The 17,675-nt window shown below is 38.1% G+C and overlaps 2 protein-coding genes across 3 annotated transcripts in view; one reads left to right on the forward strand and one right to left on the reverse strand.

Moving 5' to 3' along the window:
• The window catches only part of SLC7A6 (solute carrier family 7 member 6), a 31,576-nt gene extending 21,057 nt beyond the window's left edge, over positions 1–10,519 (forward strand). Inside the window, exons 6-10 of the mRNA XM_072872054.1 lie at positions 5,527–5,630; positions 6,688–6,784; positions 7,038–7,187; positions 7,920–8,103; positions 9,506–10,519. Of these exons, the coding sequence (XP_072728155.1) occupies positions 5,527–5,630; positions 6,688–6,784; positions 7,038–7,187; positions 7,920–8,103; positions 9,506–9,600 (630 nt within the window). The 3' untranslated portion in view covers positions 9,601–10,519. The remainder of the gene's footprint in view (positions 1–5,526; positions 5,631–6,687; positions 6,785–7,037; positions 7,188–7,919; positions 8,104–9,505) is intronic.
• Positions 10,520–11,534: 1,015 nt separating this feature from the next.
• SLC7A6OS (solute carrier family 7 member 6 opposite strand) lies at positions 11,535–17,616 on the reverse strand. 2 transcript variants are annotated; one of them, XM_072872056.1, is made up of 5 exons: positions 17,458–17,616; positions 16,084–16,458; positions 13,997–14,194; positions 12,988–13,117; positions 11,535–12,512 (listed from the first exon to the last, which is right to left on the reverse strand). In XM_072872056.1, exons 1-5 carry the CDS (start codon positions 17,614–17,616, stop codon positions 12,391–12,393), a joined length of 984 nt encoding a protein of 327 aa, XP_072728157.1. In that variant the 3' UTR covers positions 11,535–12,390. The 2 variants fall into 2 exon arrangements, with proteins under 2 accessions (XP_072728157.1, XP_072728156.1); XM_072872055.1 differs by having other exon boundaries at positions 13,997–14,197.
• Positions 17,617–17,675: the final 59 nt, after the last annotated feature.

The raw sequence follows: 17,675 nt of genomic DNA on the forward strand, positions 1-17,675 counted from the left end.
ATCCAATTTGGTCAAACTGAACAGATGTCATACAGTATCTTGACCGATGTAATCTATGGCAGTGGAAGAAAACTTCATCTACGCAGTGGCTTTTTTGCATGTGCGGCTTCCTGATGGCCATAAATCAGTTTCTTTGTTTCCTTTAGGAATTAGCTCCTTAAAGGCCTGAGAAGCTAAAAATTGAGAAAACAGACTGTAGTTCTGACGGCCAAATCTTCCTGTAATGTGGGAAGGTATTTATACTCTGCCTCAAGAGAAAAGTCAAAGCAGAATTAATTGCACTTCCAAGATACTAGTCAGATTGCTCATATATATTAATCTCCTTACAGCTCTATATGACTTTCAGGGTAAGAATGTTATAGAACTGAGCCTGGAAAAGCTTGCATGTGCAATAGGATCTTGAAATGAGCTACATAAAGAGGGTCTGTAGGTGCCTTTTAAGCCTTCCTAATAGAAACACCTCATAATCTTTGGGTATAGTTTTGTATAAGTTTCTTATTCATGTTAGACTACATTCTCTTTGCATTTATCCATCCGATAAATACTGTTTAGTGCTTTACCAGCCTAGCATGTGCTCACAGGTCGATATGCTCTCAGTGTAGTCTGACTTTTTTTGTGTGCCTCTAAGTGCACTTTTGGTGTGCAGCTAAGTGTGATGAAACAGTTCTCGTCTTGCGATTAGTAACATAAATATGAGTCTTTCTAATCATCTGTGTGCCTGAATTACTGGGTGTGAGGCAGTATCCTGTGTATTTTGTTGTGGCAGCTCTTTATGTGGGACAATTTCCTCTGCTTTTAGTTCCACCTGTTTGTATAGAACTGTTGCTCGGACCTTTAAAAGGACAAAAAAGTGTTCTTGCAAACCATTCACAAATTACCAGCTGATGACCATCAGATCAAACTAACCCAAGATAAAAATAAAATGCAGTTAAACCAGTCATTCATGTCTTGAAACAAAGCTGTAATTCAGTTTTTGACCATTCTTCTGGGAGTAATGTAACATTTTCGTCATGACAAAATGAGGGCAGTTCAGCAGAGAAGCACATGGCTGGAAGCTTCTTCCTTCATTATTATTGCCTGTTGCTGGTTTGGAAGAAAAAAAAATCAGAACTAAGGGAAACAATTCCAGGTGCATGTCTTTCTAGTGTGCATGTTTATATGTATATCTTACATGTCCAATGGATGGGAGGGCATAAAAGGACTTTATCTGTAACTGCAAGTGCTGTATCAGCCACTGAAGTCTCTTACTGTTTCCTAGCTGGTAGAAACAGTTATAGTTCAAGTCTGGACTACAGGACTTGTCAGACTATAGCAGAGATGACAATTTAATCTCTTAATCCTTCTTGCTCTTTAGACTTTCTCAGAAGAAACCTGAGAAGAAATCCATCCCCATAGTGGTGGCTTTCTCCTGTTATGGTGGACTAAATGCTTCTGCTATAGCTGCCTCCAGGTAGGCTCCTCTGTCATCCTCCGCATACCCTTGCGAATGCTCCATTCTTTCCCCTGTTGCCAGTTCATTTGTTTTTATAAATGCACTTCACTACTCCCAGAAGTAGTGGTAGTTCAAGTGGAATTGGTCAAGTGCTCAGATCAGAGCCCAGGCCTAGCTCATTTGTGGAGGATCCATGACTGGACAATTGTGATTTTAGCAGAAAGCAGCCACTAACTGTTCTCCCTCCCCCTTTTTTTTTTCTCTTGGTACAGTGCACGTGGTGTGTGTGCTTTATAACTTGATTCCTTTTTGCACTTTTCTCTGCCCTTCTTTCTTATGCAAAATAACCCTCTGACGTGCACACAGTTGAATGCTTATTGTGGCCACTTTTACTTACACTTCAGTAACACTTGCTGCAAGAAACGCTGTAGAGCTCTTTGGTTTTGTCATTATTAACAAGAGAGTATAGCTCAGCTTTGGAGAAGACATTTCTTGGCATCTGTTAAAATGGGAGTGTTGAAGGATTTGTAAATGTGTACTCTGACCTATAAAAGTGTGTGTTGTCTGAGTAGTAATACACGACCTTGGCTGATTTTTATGTTAGAAATGAGGGTGAAACCCTGTCAGAAAACACCTGCATAAAGGCAGGTGGGTCTATACTTGCCATGTTAACCTAGTTAATATCACTAGAAAGTTTAGCGAACCTTCAGGTACCTTTCAACTGTGTTTTGCTGAAAGATCATTTTGCAGGCAGATCTACTTGGCAAATGAAGCTGAACTTTCTAGAGCATTCTCAATTAAAATACTGTTTTGCCTTACCTCACTTAGGGAACAGTTAAGCTCTTGAAGTTAATGCTCCTCCCTTTGCTCTCTCAGGAATCCGAACTGCAACATTAGAAAGTACGTTGGAAATGGCAGTGTTTGGTAAAGGCTGTCACTAGGTTTATTCTCTCTTTTGAAGAGGCTGACTCTTACAGATCTAGGGATATTAATTATTTTACTTTGAGCTGGATGAACAGTTGTTATATATCATATAGCTTGCATCCAGAATACATTGAATCTATAACGTCTTGATCTGTGTATAATTTGTGGCAGTGATACCATAGCTTTGCCTTAACTCTTTGTGGTTTTTACTGCTCATATGAGTGATTGCTGTGTTCCAGGATGTGTGAAACATTAGCATATCTTAGAAAGATTGAATATACATTATAGGATGGAAATGGCCTTCGAGCTAGTCCCACACCTGGCATTCCACACTGGCCCATTACTAGATGTTTCAGAAGGAAATGGGAAATGCTTGCAAAGAACAAACGCCAACCTGCCTTTTGAGGAAAAAAGTTTCTCCAAATGACGTATTAGCTAATTTGAATCCTGCAGCATAAGATTACATTTATACATTTTCTCTCTCTTCTTTAACTTCAGCTATTAATATTACTTATCTAAATGCTTATCCTTCAGGCAACCTTACTAAACATCTTAATTCTCTAACATCTTGTTGAGTGAGTTCTGTATCTTAGCTTTGTATATTTTTAAAAAAATCCTCTAGCAGTTTTAAGTTTGGTGTCTAGTAATTTCACTTGTTTGGCTTCGGAAATCAGCAGTCCAGGTTTAAATCATCCTTTAAAATATTACAACAATTGCCTATTAGAATTTTCGTCTTGTCCTCATTTTCTTTTGTTCTGGAGAAGTTGTCTTAATTCATTCGCTGGATCATTATGAATTACGTTCTGCTTTGGGAGACCAGGTTTCTCAGAGCTGCATTTGGATCCAATAAGGATCTGAGAAAAGCACTGTGGGTTTTAGTAATTATTTACTCTTGAGCAGCAGAAATCTTTTATATATGATAATGTAAATTAATTGTTGCTTGTTCAGTTTCAATTGACTGAAAATGGGTAATTCACGGTATACAGTACACATTTCTTATGGCATGGTCTTTTGCTAAATCGTTCTGATTTCAGCATGAAATAGAATTCATACGTGGATTAGTTCTTTTATACTTTTCTTGTGTTAATTTTTATAATTTCTGTGGGAATCTCTGTGTGTGTGGAAGCTCCATTTTGACAGAAGCTATACTAATATGTATAAACAAAAAGAGCTCAGGAAGAGATGTGCTTTAGTAAGAATCAGAGTGACTAACACAGTTGATGCATTGCCTTTGAACCTTTTGGCAAGGTTCTCATTGAAGTGATTCTACGTTTTTGCATTGTCCCTTAGCAGCAGGAAATCTTATCTGCCTTTGCTGAGGCTCAACTAAATTACACAAAAGGATAGAATAAATTTTGCTTTTTAGTGTAGATGATGGTGTACAGCTAAGCAGAGTTGGATTCTGAACCTTAACCTGGATAACATGCTGAACAAAGCACTTTGTCAACCCAGACAATGAACAGGAAGCTTTAACCGGCCAAGCTTTGTTTTATGTCAGTAAATTTTTATGCATTTTATGGTTTAAAGGTTGACGTTATAGGCAGGGTTTTGCCTCATGAAAATCAATAACTCATTTCATGAAAAAATATCTATATTAAGTCATTTAGGCTTTTTTGACCTACAAAAACATTCAGAAAACAGATCATAGTGCACTGCTTTTGGTGCTCTTGTTCCTGGAGTAATTAAATCAAAATTTGACCACTGTTAAATCCAGATTAATTTTATATGCTACAAACAAAGGCCAGTTCTGAATGTTAATCCACTTAGACTGAACTTCTTAGCTCATGAATGTTATGGTGAAGACCAATAGTTTAAAGGGGACGTCAAGGGGGAGGTGTTTCAAAATACTAAAATATTAAAAACTGAAGAAAATTTTTGTAATAGAAAAGACAGACCTGCAGAAAGCTGAACTAGTATAGATGCTTTTTGTGTCTGAGGATCTTGAAATTGATAAAGCAAGAGAGCTAAGAAAGTAATTTAGGGAGAGGTTCATAAAAAGGTTTAGATTACTGCTACCTGCCGAGGTGTAAAATGTTCTAATACCCACAAAACCTTTGGGGTTTGTTTGAATACCACTTATGCATAAGTATGTACCTTTCTGTTTCTATAAATAGTGATTTCATGCTGTCTAATGTAGGCATGATCCTTTTGCTACCATGACTGTTAGTTTGCTTCTGTAAAATAAATCATGGAAGTAATTTAGCTATCAGTAGGTAGAACTGAGATAGGAAGGCTTCCACCCATGTCTTCTGAACACAGCATGAGCTGATTTCTGCTTAACTCCAAACATGCTAATGTACAGATATGTACAATGGTCAGACGGAGATGGGATTTAGAATAGCTGTCAGTCTTCATGTATTAAATTTCTTGCTTTTTCAAACATTCTGTCTGATATTCTAAGTCTCTCTCCCTTTTTTCTCCATCCAGGAGGCTGAACAGAATTGACCAGGACAATACCTTGCAAATTATTACCCGTTTTCATTATAGGTCCCAGATCACTGGCAATCGATGAATCTTACCACTTGCTGTGAAACTTTGATGCTCCTGGCTTCTTGGTTTCAGAGCTCTATCATGGAAGGTCACCACAGTTGGCCTGCAGTATTGTCTAGGAACATTAACAAATGACTGCTAATAAGATACTTGCTCTGTCATTTGCCATGTTGTGCGAGTATAGCCCAGAGGCCCTGCTGGTGGAGCTAAAGGAAAAGATACTGCTTAGGAAACTGAAAAAGAAGGAAAATAAAATAGATTCCTAGAATAGTATCTATAAACAGATGTAATGGTGGCTATGTTTATCATATGCAATATGGCACTTCCCTTTTTGGATATGTAGTAATATTTTTGTCCTTTATTCTCTGTAGTCACTAAATTACACTTGAGTTCTGTAGTACAGTTAGATAATAAAATATATTAGGAATGGTGAGAAAATTCTAAAAACATCTTGTTTTCCTTTGTGAGCATTATTTTTGTGAGCAGAAAAAGAGTTTGTGCTTATTTACAATCCATAAATAAATAAAAAAGCTGTGTGTTTCTTTGTGCTGCATTATGGATTGTCCTTACTATATTACCATTTTTCCGCACAAACTTATTACCAAAGCTTTGTGTCATTGTTTTACATATGCTTTGTTGCAGATATTTTCATGTTTCCTTTTTCTTTTCCCTTTCATTAGACATTTGCTGACCAGGTATTTGGTATCTTCAGCTGGACAATTCCCATTGCTGTAGCCTTTTCTTGTTTTGGTGGACTTAATGCATCAATTCTAGCATCATCAAGGTAGTGCATATCTCTTTCTGTTTGACAAATGTTCATAAATATTTTTACACGTTACTGTTATGCTCATCTGTTATGAGAGTGGCAAAAATACTTTTGTAACCAAACCTATAATGAATAGGCACAACAAAATAAAGACCTAGATAAACCTCTGTGTGTGTACAGATGCCCTTAACACTGCGTTACTTCCCCAAAGTGTTCCTACCTGTATGCAGAGTACAATTAAAGATCAAATTAATGTTGTCTGTGTGGTGAGTCCTCAGGCCTTCTGATTATTTCAGTCGAGTTATCTTCCATTTTACTTCATACAATAATTCTAGCAAGTTCTCGTTTGCAAATATATTTACTTAAAAGTTACTGACTTTTTAAAATCAGTATATTTAAGTTTTTTCCAAGTAGAAAGTTTTAAAAGTTGCTTCTGCTATTAAGCTGCAATTAAAAAGCTTAGGATACAGTATAGAAGCTTTCCTCTGAGCACTGATTATGGATGTGACTAGTGAAATTTTTAAATAGATTTATTCAGGCATTTGAACATCCTTCCTGTCCATTGAATGTATGCTCAATGCCTCTGTACTGAGAACAAATATGAACATGATCTGGTGAAGCAGTCAATATGGAACAATTTGCAGTTGATAATAAAATTATGCATCTTTGGTTTTTGAGCATGTGGTTGAGTGACCTCTTTTTAGAGACCTGGTGATCTCTTCTGGTTGGCATTGAAAACTATTCTGCTATAAGCTGGAATGTTTTCAGTGCTAGCTTTTAGAGTTTTTTAAAACAATAGAAATTTAATTCAATTACTGTAGATATTTTCTATTTTACCTGTAGGATTGTTTTCTAAAAATGGGTGTTAACAGCATGTTTCTAAAATATTATATATCTTTTAATGGTTGTTGTACAGTACATCTTTACCAGAAGGGTTGAATCCATGTTCCAGTTCAAAGGATGGAAATTCAGTGGTGTAAATACTTATTTTGACTGGTATTGTTGTTTGATTTTCTGTAATACATTCTCTCTCACCTGTGGCCTCAACATCTGTCTTCCGATTTGTTTTTTTCAGGCTATTTTTTGTAGGATCTCGAGAAGGTCACCTTCCTGATTTGTTGTCTATGATCCATATAGGGAGGTTCACGCCTGTGCCAGCACTGCTCTTCAATGTAAGTTATTGCTTTTCTTTTCAACTGTTCAGATGTTACTATATGAATTATTTAAAGGAAGACTTTAAAAAAGCACAGAAGAGAACTTCAGATTTACTGTCATTGATGTGATTTCTGAGAGAGTGAATTTTGAGAGGCATAAAACCATGCCAAGCACCAAGGAGTAAAAGGCGTTACTTTAATGCAAAAAAGCAGCATAAACAATAAGTTTCAAACTTCTGTTGTTCATCTCACTCCTGTTCTTTTCTGATAGTGTGCTATGACCCTTATTTACCTGGCTGTGGAAGATGTCTTCAAGCTTATTAATTACTTCAGTTTCAGTTACTGGTTTTTTGTTGGTCTGTCTATTGCTGGGCAATTATATCTACGTTGGAAGGAACCAGATCGACCCAGACCTCTTAAGGTAATATTTACTTATTATAGAATTGTTTAAAATCCCTCTCTTTCACATAATGTAAAAGTACTGTCTAAAATCTGGACCATGTATGTTATGCCTAAAGGTTACAAATTGATCAGGACACAAAACATTACTTTCATTTCATGTTGTACCATGAAATCTAGCTTCTCTGCTAGATAAGTGATTATTGTAATAGTATACTGCTTTATTGTGTGGTAGTTCAATCAGTAGCCCTTCTCTCCATCAACTGGAGAATGTCTCAGTAGGCTAACATAGTAGCTAGTCTTTTTTCTTGGATTAGAAATCTCAAATTAGGAATGCTTAAATTAATTAATTCTATCAATGTGGACCACATTTAGCCCTGATGGTGTTTCAGTTCAGTATCTGATCCTCTTACCACCTTCTCATACTTAAAGTTGATACACTACATGAAAAAGTCATTCTTGTTTCCTGGGGTTTATTGGACTTGTCTAAAAACACTTCATACTGTTACACAGTTTCTTTCAACACAGCAGAGTTACCAGACTTGATTACTTTTGCAATTTTTAGCAGCAGTTCTCTTCAAGAATTATTCTGCAATTTGCTTATGGTCCCAAATAGCCAGATGTATAAGAGAAAGAGCAGATGATTCTACAAAGTGGGGTTGAGAGGGAAAAGCCTGTAATTCTCACCAAAACATTTGTAACTGTAGACAACAAATATTTCAATAACATTCTGTTCTGTTTTTTCTGTCTCCAGCTGAGTGTGGCTTTCCCAATAATATTCTGTATATGTACAGTATTTCTGGTGGTAGTGCCACTCTATAGTGACACTATAAATTCATTGATTGGAATTGCCATTGCTTTATCTGGAATTCCAGTCTTTTTCTTGGGAGTCTATTTACCTGCATCGAGGAGACCTCAGTTTATCAGCAAGATTTTAGGTAAGTTTCTTTGTAGATGGAGATGTTGTTAGGAAAGAGGAAAATTAAATAAGTGAAATCTTGGTTTGTTGATGAAAAGGGTTGTGGTCAGTTGACCCCAACCAGCAGCTAAGTATCCCTGGAGCCACTCGCTCATCAGCACCCCCAAGCAGGATAGGGGAGAGAGTAGGGAAGAACAAAGGTGGGAAAACTTGTGGTCAAGATAGACAGTTTAGTAAGTGAAGGAAAGAGGGGGAAAAACCCCACTGCTGCAAATGCAATCACTTACCACCTCCCACAAGCAGACCCCATGTGCAACCAGTTTCCAAGCAAGGGCTACCTTGGAAGACACCCTCCCTCGTTGCACACACTTCTTCCTCTACCCCAGTTTTTATTGCTGAGCATGACATTATATGGCATGAAATACCCCTTTGCTTAGTTTGGGTCGCTGTTCTGGCCATCTCCTCTCCGAACTTCCTGCCCATCTGGTTGCAGGGAGGGCAGAGTGGGAGGAAAAAAAAAAGTCTTGATACTGTGCAAACACTGTTCAGCAATAGGCAAAACATCGGTGTGTTACCAACCCTGTTTGAGCCACAAATCCAAAACACAGCGCCATATGGGCTGCTATGAAGAATGTTAACTGCATCTCAGCCAGACCCAGTAAAGGGGTATACTGGTTTTATATACGTTTTTATACCCAGATGTTATTTACTGTATATTTAAAAGACCATCCAGTTTTTATGCATTTCTCTTTAATCAAGCACATGGAAAGTCTTTTTCTTAAGCAAAGTTGATGACTCTAAAAGGGCTGGACATTCTTGGTAATGCAAACTAACTGTCTTGCTTTACTGAATCAGTTGTTTGAAGATGGATGGATTTTTATGTCAGTCACAGATGGAATTTTGCCTTCTATTGAATTGCTGCAGTTAAATCATACATTTCTCTCCAGCAGTAAACTGTTGTCATTGTTACTATGTGAGAAAACCATGATGAAGGATGTGGAAAGGAAGGTTTATAGCATAATCTTAGAATGCAACAGGATGTGGTGCTGCAGCAGCTAGCAAATATGTAAATATTCAGTAATCTTGTCACTTTCTTGTGTGCTATTTGAAGTTCTTGTTTTATTTTTTTATTCTACCAATTTTACACTCTTAATTATAGAGAAAAAAGATTTTACTTCCGTTACTTGGCAGGGTGCCTAAGAAGAAAAACACCCTAAGATATCCACAGAACAGTTTTAAACATTATTCGTTTTAAAAAAATTGAGTGGAAGACACTTTTTGTATTAACTTTTATTGTTTGTTTCCCTTGAGAAGTGAGGCAGCATTCTTGACAACTAACTTTCATTAGTCAGATGCATGTTGTGTAATTAGTGTTGAGATAGGTGGCTATTCTTCTGATTTATCTTCAATTTCCTATGCAGGTGCAGTCACACGAAACATGCAGCTGCTCTGTTACTGTGTTTTAACAGAGATGGACACAAATGAAGAAAAGAAATTAGAAATCAAATCCAACTAAAATTTCAAAGCCATTACAAGAAACAGGAGGGAGGATAAAGCAATTATGACAACAAAAGGGAAGAGATGGAACTGGAAAAAATGGGAAAACTGTTTCCTGTGGTCTTTCAGAAACACTAAAAATGTACTTAACTTGCAGTTGGATTCCCACATAAATCATGTCCTCATGTCACCCTCCTAAACTGTGGCATATTTTCAGGGCATGCATTCATTGGATAATGATTACCTACTCATTTCAGGCACACAAGCTGTGCGTCAATACTGTTCCTTCTTCAGAATTGGTATTAAAATGATAAGAGCTAATGGATCAAATTAGATTTCTGCAGAACCAGGCGGTGAAGTAATGCATTTTTAAGTTAGACTGAAAACCACTTTGACTCAAAAGACCAAGTCATTCCAGCTTAATTCTGATGGATGTTTGCATGAAGTGATTTGCTGTGCTATCTCAGTTCTTATCCCAGAAGACAAGTGGTCACAACAAACTACCGAATTTGTCATTATTAGCAGAAAAATTAATAAAGTTGTGCTACATTATTTAAAGACTGAACCAACCTTTGTCCCTTAAAGATAAGTATTTTATTCTGTACGCTGTGTGGAAATGTGGTATCCGACTGTGGCAAGGATTTAATCAACAAAGGACCTTGGCACTAAAGATTTGATTAACATTTGATGATTCTTTCCTGTTAGCTTGTTAACTTGGTCAACTTCTGAGAAGCTTTATGAAACTTCCAAAATTAAAGTGTTCAGTTTGAAGCTTGTAAACATTTGTTTCTGAACTGTTTCAGTGAACACACATTAGCAGTGTTACCTCAGCAGTCAGAACATTCCCTGTCTAAATTTCAGTGCTGTTCACTACAAAATGACCATCCAAAAACTCACAAAACAAACCACTTTCTTTTTTTCTTCTATAGCAGAAGTAAAGTTCTGTGGCAGCAACTATATCTTGAAAGCTAAGTAGCAGGGAGAGAAAATAGGAGTAAAAACAGAAATAAGAAGTAGTATTGCAATACAGACTGATGCTAATTAGTAGTATTTATAATTCTAAAGCTGTAAACCTAACATCAGGACACTTTGATACTGAATTTTGGTGCAGCAAGAGGTAAAATGAAGCCAGCCTGTTTGGCTAGCAGAGTGAGATATACTTCAAAAACATACCTGGAATTTTTATCTTAGTTCAGAATGTTTACCTCAGTTGACCTGAGTTTGTCCACATGTGCATTTTTTTGTGCATTTAAGTTCAACTAAATCTTGTAATCACAAGAATATGGCTGAAGCAATTCACACTTCAAATGCTGCACCACATTTGCATCAGCCTTGGATTCTTGTACTGACTCCCTGACCAAGGTTATCTTAAACAAAAAGCTACAGATAATGGCAAGTGGTAGTAGATGGTGAAAACTAACATAAAATGGAGTCTTAAGCTACCTTTGTGAAGCAGCATTGGGACTTAAAATTGTTAAATTCTAGCTGAGGAACTTTGTGCACAGTTGGGACATAAACATGTAGGGTCTTCTCAGTAGTTAGTTAATGAAAATTAGCATTTAGCTACTATAATACAACTCTTTAGTCTTTCATATGATTAGAATGAATTCAGTATCTAAGTTGAGACATCTGTCCAGTAGGCAGCATAGCTTTAACAGGCTAGGGTTGTGGCATAGGTTAACAGCCATATTAACCTTTCTGAAACCAAGAAAAAATATTTTGCCCCCACTACCTTGACATCACCAGCTAGAACTAATTGACCTAAAGTCACTGGTCCAACCTACAGCTCATGACAGACATAGATCTAACATCCTATTAGCTATTTTTTACAGGGGAGTGCTGAAATACTTTGTGTCCAAACAGGTAAGATTGTTTTAAAGATGAATGCAAGTTAAAATGCTGACATGGCTTCAGCTGTACCAACTCCTATGATCTTTAAATGAGTAAAGAAAACTTAGTCAAAAATTCTTTATTTACAATTTAAATGCACATATATTGTTCTACTCCAGTAGTAAAATTACTGGACAGAGATCCAGCAATAAAATGGACAAGGTCAAGGCAGTCACATGCTCAAGCACTTGTCAAGAAGGTAACTTGAAACTTCGGAACAAATACAGTAGAAAGCACTAGGACAGAGTGCCTTTTTCCAGGACTTCCACTTGCCATCACAGCAGACATGTTGATCTTCTTGTGAAACCCATTAGTCATGACAAGAAGGGCTGCTGCCAACAGTAACTCCATATATAATGTGGGGGTACTGTCAGTACAGGTACAAATACTTGGGCACGCAGCTTTTAAAAAAAAAAAGTTCCTTCAGAACCTCAGCAGTACAGAATGGGCAGATAAAATATTTTAAAGTATATAGTATCTTTTGCTTGGAACAAAAATCTGTATTGCCAAGTTGCATATTCACACCCATCTGTTTAATACCTACCAGCTGAAGTTGGCTGCTCAGATAGTAAAAGGTTTTAGCATCTACTGGAATCCCAATCTAGTATCTAATACTCAAGCCTAGTCATTAAGCATTAGGGTGAACCATGCTAGTCACACCAACAGTTCCAGAAGGCCAGACAGGCAAAAATTTAGCTTAAAGCTCATCCATGTAAAGACCAGTTTCCTATTGTCCCAATAAGCACAACTTTTACTGGAAAGTGGTTTTCCAGGGTTTTTTGGTGGGGTTTTTTTTGTTGTGGTTTTTTTTTAGTTCAACATTCTTACAAATAGCCATCAGCAGCTCTCTGGATTTTCAGTTCTACTGCAATAGTAGAATTTAATCTTTAATATGCATTTCATCTTCAGAAAAGGGCTGTTAGTCAGAATCCAAATCTTGGATCTCATCATATCCAAATTCTTGTAGAACCTCCTGTCGGTATTTGTTCCATGTTCTTCTCCTGTAACACTGGTCCTCATCACTGAAGCTCTCTTCAGACTCTAAAGAAAGAGCATCAACACTTTTAGATTATCCCTTCTTTTTAGTTAAAACAATTAGGTTAATCAGACTATTTTAAGCTTCTTGAGTAACTAACAAATACAAGTCTGAACAGCTTCTGTATTAGGTGAGGTTTGATTTGTGCTTGGAGTGCACTGGGAGGGGGAGTTAAGAAAGCAGAGGCAGTGTTTCTCAAGCACGTGGAACCAAGCCACCTATTCCATCTCAAAACAAGCAATCCTTTGCAAATGCATCAGCCTGAAATGAAGTTCTTAATTTTGACTTTGCAAAAACACTAAGATGCCTTGTAGTTCCAAGAAAGGTGATCCTTCTCTAAGCAGATTTAACCCGTTATAAGAGCAGAACACTAACCCAGCAGTGCTCAGTTAGTTGCTTTTTTAGAAAGACGGCATGTAAAAATGGATGGGATTTATATGTGCACAGCATGAAAGCAAACAATATTTATGACAGGCATACCTTTTTCTCCATCACCATCTTCCTCAGGTAAGAATTCATCTTCATCAGGATAATCATTACGCCAGTTATTTTCATCATTTTCATCATCTTCATCTTCATATATTTCCCCTGGAACATTATAATCATCTACCTGCATGTCAACACAAAACAACATTCACTATAAATACAGACACTCAGCATTAAGAGGTTTGTCATGCACCTATACAATACTATACAGATCATAAAGAGCCAAGAGATACTTATATACTGCAAGCATAAGTTATTCAACAGTTGCACGAAGCATACTGTAGAAAAATTTGCGTTGTCAGTATATTCACCATAGCATAGCAATCTGCTTTAGGTGAAAAATCAGTTAAGTCACGTGTTTAAATGTGCCAGTTCAGCGTTTAAATGCCAAGGTTAATGTCTAAATTAATCCTACTCACTTCAGCAGTAGTATAATAGATCAAGGAAAAGAAAAAGCAGCTTCAAGTTCCTGATATGCAAGTCTATCGATCACAGTATCTATTCAATGAAAGACTAAGGCTTACATTTAACTTCCTAACTCCACAGTCACTGAAGGACAATTCTATTACAATAAAATATCTTGTATTAAGATTAAAGTCCTCAAATATTGAAAGAGTTGTGTGTCCTCCCTTGCTCCTTTTTTTACCCAACTGTATTTACAACTACATTTTAATTGCTGCCTCCTAGTCACAAATCAGACATGAGTTACTTAAGTTTACATTTGTGTGCCAAAATTTATTTGGTTTGAAGCCAGACAAATTCTTCTGAGTACATGAGCACTATCCCTTCAGTTTTCACTGTCATATCATAATTTGCTTGAATCAACAGTAATCCGGAGGAACACAGGACTGGCAGTTACAAAAAGTCTAACACAGAAGTCACTGAGCATATGTGTAGTATCTCAAAGGATCTTTCTTGGCATGGCAACTTTAATGATAGGACTTCAAGCATGTTTATTTGTGACCTTTCTATTTAAGAAAGATCTGTTTTCCCACATCCTTACCAGTTCACATTCTTCTCTGTAGGGCTGTACAGAAAGGATATTTTGGATCCAACCAGGGGCTGATGTTTCCATATAGTAGATGTCATAAACATACTCATCTTCTTTCTCACAGTGTTCTTTTTTACCATCTTCAGAAATGTTTAAACGCTCACGGATCATCTCTACTGCATTGCAAATAATCACATCTGGATCAGTCTTCTGCTGAGAAAAAAACAAAAAATAAAAAGGGCATATTTCCACTGAAGCCACGCATACAAAGTCTTAGTTACAGCCAACAGTTTTCTTTGTAGACAGTAGCCAACAGTTAGCTAAGGATGACATTTGGAAATCTTAGACCAAAACACTTCCCCACTGGAACGCTGATATTTTGAACATTAGCAACCTAGAACAGAAAGACACCAAAGAATTTTCCAATTAACTTAGTACAGCCAGCCATGCCTTGTTTCAAATAGAAGAAAACTTCTGGGACAAGTTCATTAGACACTATTGAAGGGGATGTGACTAATCTCATAGAACCGTTCATCTGTTTCTGATGACATGTTGGTTGAAAAGACAAGTTTTAAAGACAGCCTGTGCTTTGCACAGCTTGCAACACTGCAGGAAAGATGTGCATACAGTAGCACTGATAGCACGCAAACAGATTACAGTATACAAAATGTGCAGGAGAAACAATGAAAATGTGACAGATTAACAGGAAAAGGCTGACAGGCCCTACAGATATGCTTTTTATTTCCTTTATTTCCTCACTTCAACATTAACACAGAAGAAATTTCTTCATGCTTTCTCCTTCCTAATAAATTATTTGCAATGTATTTGCCTTAGTGACCTGCACTTGAAGGTCTACACAGGCAAGTTTTTGCTGCCAATTTTTCTCTGCTAGAGCTTTTCACGATATCTTTTCCAATTCACAGCGGTGTCTCCTGAACTACTTAAGTAATTCTGAGGAAAAGCTACAGACTGGCCTTTCACTCACTTCCAAATACTTACAGAATGAAAAAGAAAGCTTACTTCTTGCTTTCAACACTTACTGCTAGCTCTAAGAGAGTAACAGGAAAATTCTGATGCTACCTCAATTTCATTCTGTTTTTCTAATTAGCAGAGTGATAGAGAACAGTTAACTAACAGATCTCAAATGTCTGTTTGAACTACTTGCTTAATAGAAAGCGAGAGTTCATACTAAAGTTTGATGGCAGAGCCCTGAAATAACCTATAAGAAACACTGAAGGATGACAGCTGGTTGGGCTCTTCCTCACCCAAGTATCTTCTTTAACATTAAGCATTTAAATTTTCCTCAGAGCTGTGATGGGTTCCATAAGTAAAGCATCCATGTGTACTTACATACAGTGAAGGAACTACTAAAGAAAGCATACACAGCCCTCTCACCACTTTTTGCATATGGTTATGAATCTCTAATACAAAATCTTCATAACACTCTATGCAGGGCAACCCTACACAGAAGACAGAGCTCCTTCATACTTAAAACCATTCTAGATACTGAGCAGATATTTCTCCAACTGAAAACATAAACTTAACTCATAATACCAATGAAAACAGGATGTAGGGGCTCAAGCACCCTGTCAGACACCTAGAGTTCTGCTAAAAAAAAAATATACAATAAAACCATATATTGGAATTCTGAGAAGGGGAGGCTCAAAAGTATCTTTTCCTTTAGTGAATCTTGCCTACAAGTGACATTCCTAGGCATCTGGGTGGATGAGAAGACATTGAATTAGATTTCTTCTTTTCTAGGTAGAGAAGAAGTTAATCAAAAACCTCAGAGATCCACTTGACAGATGAACGTGAGAATTTATACATCAAAACAGGGTACAGAAAAAACAGGGTGGTACAAGCCCTTCATGTAGCAGCTAAGTCTACGTGGCTGGCTGTCTCAACATTAGTACACTTAAGGACCCTCATGAAAGTTACTCCCTGTACAATATTCCAACTTGTAAATATCTACTTAAAGCTCCTATTAAACAGTGGAACACTTACAATGCAAAAAAACTTCCACAGCAGTCAGTTTGCCCACATGTACCAGTCAACAATGATATCAAAGTACTTCAAGTACACTAAGTTTGTTTGCTGACCTGTGGGTTTGCAGCTGTTACACTGGAGTCTCCCACCACCTCCTCTTCTTGTTCAATATCAAACAACTGGAACTTCCCACAGCAGTCCAAACTCTTATCAACAGTGCCGCTCTCCTTTTGTGAAGCATCTTCCGTTGTTTCAGAGTCTGATCTGTCACCATCAATCGATGACTTGCCATTTATGACAGGTGTAAACGTTTCAGTACAGTTAGGTCGATGGCTGGCTATTACACGATAACGGTTTTCCTTCCTTTTCACTTCCTTGGAAGAACGGAGTTCCTGAATGATTCGCTGAGTGTTTCCTAAAGAGGGTCGCAGACTTTGAGCTTTGTCTCGAGTGATCACTTCTTGAACGTATTTCTGAACTGGTTCATTCTGGGTAGAGGAACAAAATGAAGGAGGAATATAATGACACCATCAACATAGTAAGTCATACTCCTTCCTAAAAGTGATTAATAACTACTGTTACTGGTGCTTCCTATTTGAGGACTACAGTACCAATGTTCCCAACAACATTCAAGTAACCTGTACTACTGCTTTAAGCAACACAACTATCATAACATTCTCTTGATACAGGGAAAGAAGTGTAAGATATTTGTAAATTGTAAGACTGTTTCAATTTGATTTTTAAACAATATACTTTGTGGTACAGAATAACCCTCCAAACAAAAACACATGCTTTTGGAAGACTGCGATGGTCCTAAATTTAAGGCACGATATCCTTTACAGTCTCCTATAAAGACCAGCTCCCAAGAAAGACCAGTTTTATTCGATATAAAAGGCTGTACAGTGGATGACAGTTGTTAACTTTGGAGGGCTGAGCTTCAGCATCTCAAACAGCAGAAATTCAGGCTTCACTTGTTGACTATACTGAAGTATATACATTTATAGTACATATAGTAGTATAGATAGTATAGATAGTATATATAGATAGGACATATACTAGTCTATAAGTGAAAAACAGTCTGTAAGCATAGACAAGTCAGTGCTGAACACAGCTTTTCTTGGTGGTCACTCTGCGCTATGTTGCTTAACTAACAACCTTAACTAACAGCCCGCTTTGCATGCAGGTATGCTGCTGCGCAACCAGCCCGTCAGGCAGCAGCGAAGAGAAGGCCCCCGTTTATCAGGACGGGACGGCATCTCGCATCGAGGCGTATTCTCCAGGCTACCAGCAAGAACTTCGCATCAACAAGGGATACTGAAGGATACTGGAGCAGCACTGTAAACATGGAGAAAGCTCGCTGCTTTCAAAAGCCCCTTTAGGAGCACAACGAAATGCGCCGGCTGCATCAAACCGCCCCCGCCCGCCTGAGGCGCGGCCCCGGCCGACACCGGCGCCGGCGCCGGCGCGCAGCGGCAGGGCCGCGGTACCTTGGAGGACACGGTCGCCACCAGCTTGAAGAGGCTCCTCTCTACCGGCTGGGCGCCGCCGCACTCCGTGCGCAGCCGCTTGCAGGCGAGGAGCAGCGCCTCGGCCGGCTCCGTCCCGCCGCGCTTCCGCTTGACACGCAGCACCGCCGCCGGCTCCATGGCGCCCGGGCGCCACGACGGGAAGGGGCGGGCACTGCCGGCGCTCGCCCCCCGGAGCG

Source organism: Ciconia boyciana, chromosome 9 (assembly GCF_034638445.1).
Source record: "Ciconia boyciana chromosome 9, ASM3463844v1, whole genome shotgun sequence".
NCBI classification, from domain to species: Eukaryota; Metazoa; Chordata; class Aves; order Ciconiiformes; family Ciconiidae; genus Ciconia; species Ciconia boyciana.

What these genes read in the sequence shown, in the direction of transcription:
- SLC7A6OS (XM_072872055.1), bottom strand. Translation starts at nt 17,616, where the DNA reads ATGGAGCCGGCGGCGGTGCTGCGTGTCAAGCGGAAGCGCGGCGGGACG. An exon ending in TGGCGACCGTGTCCTCCAAG is followed by an intron (nt 16,459 to 17,457) that starts GTACCGCGGCCC and finishes TCCTCTACCCAG; the next exon opens with AATGAACCAGTTCAGAAATA. An exon ending in AGATGGTGATGGAGAAAAAG is followed by an intron (nt 12,513 to 12,987) that starts GTATGCCTGTCA and finishes CTCTTTCTTTAG; the next exon opens with AGTCTGAAGAGAGCTTCAGT.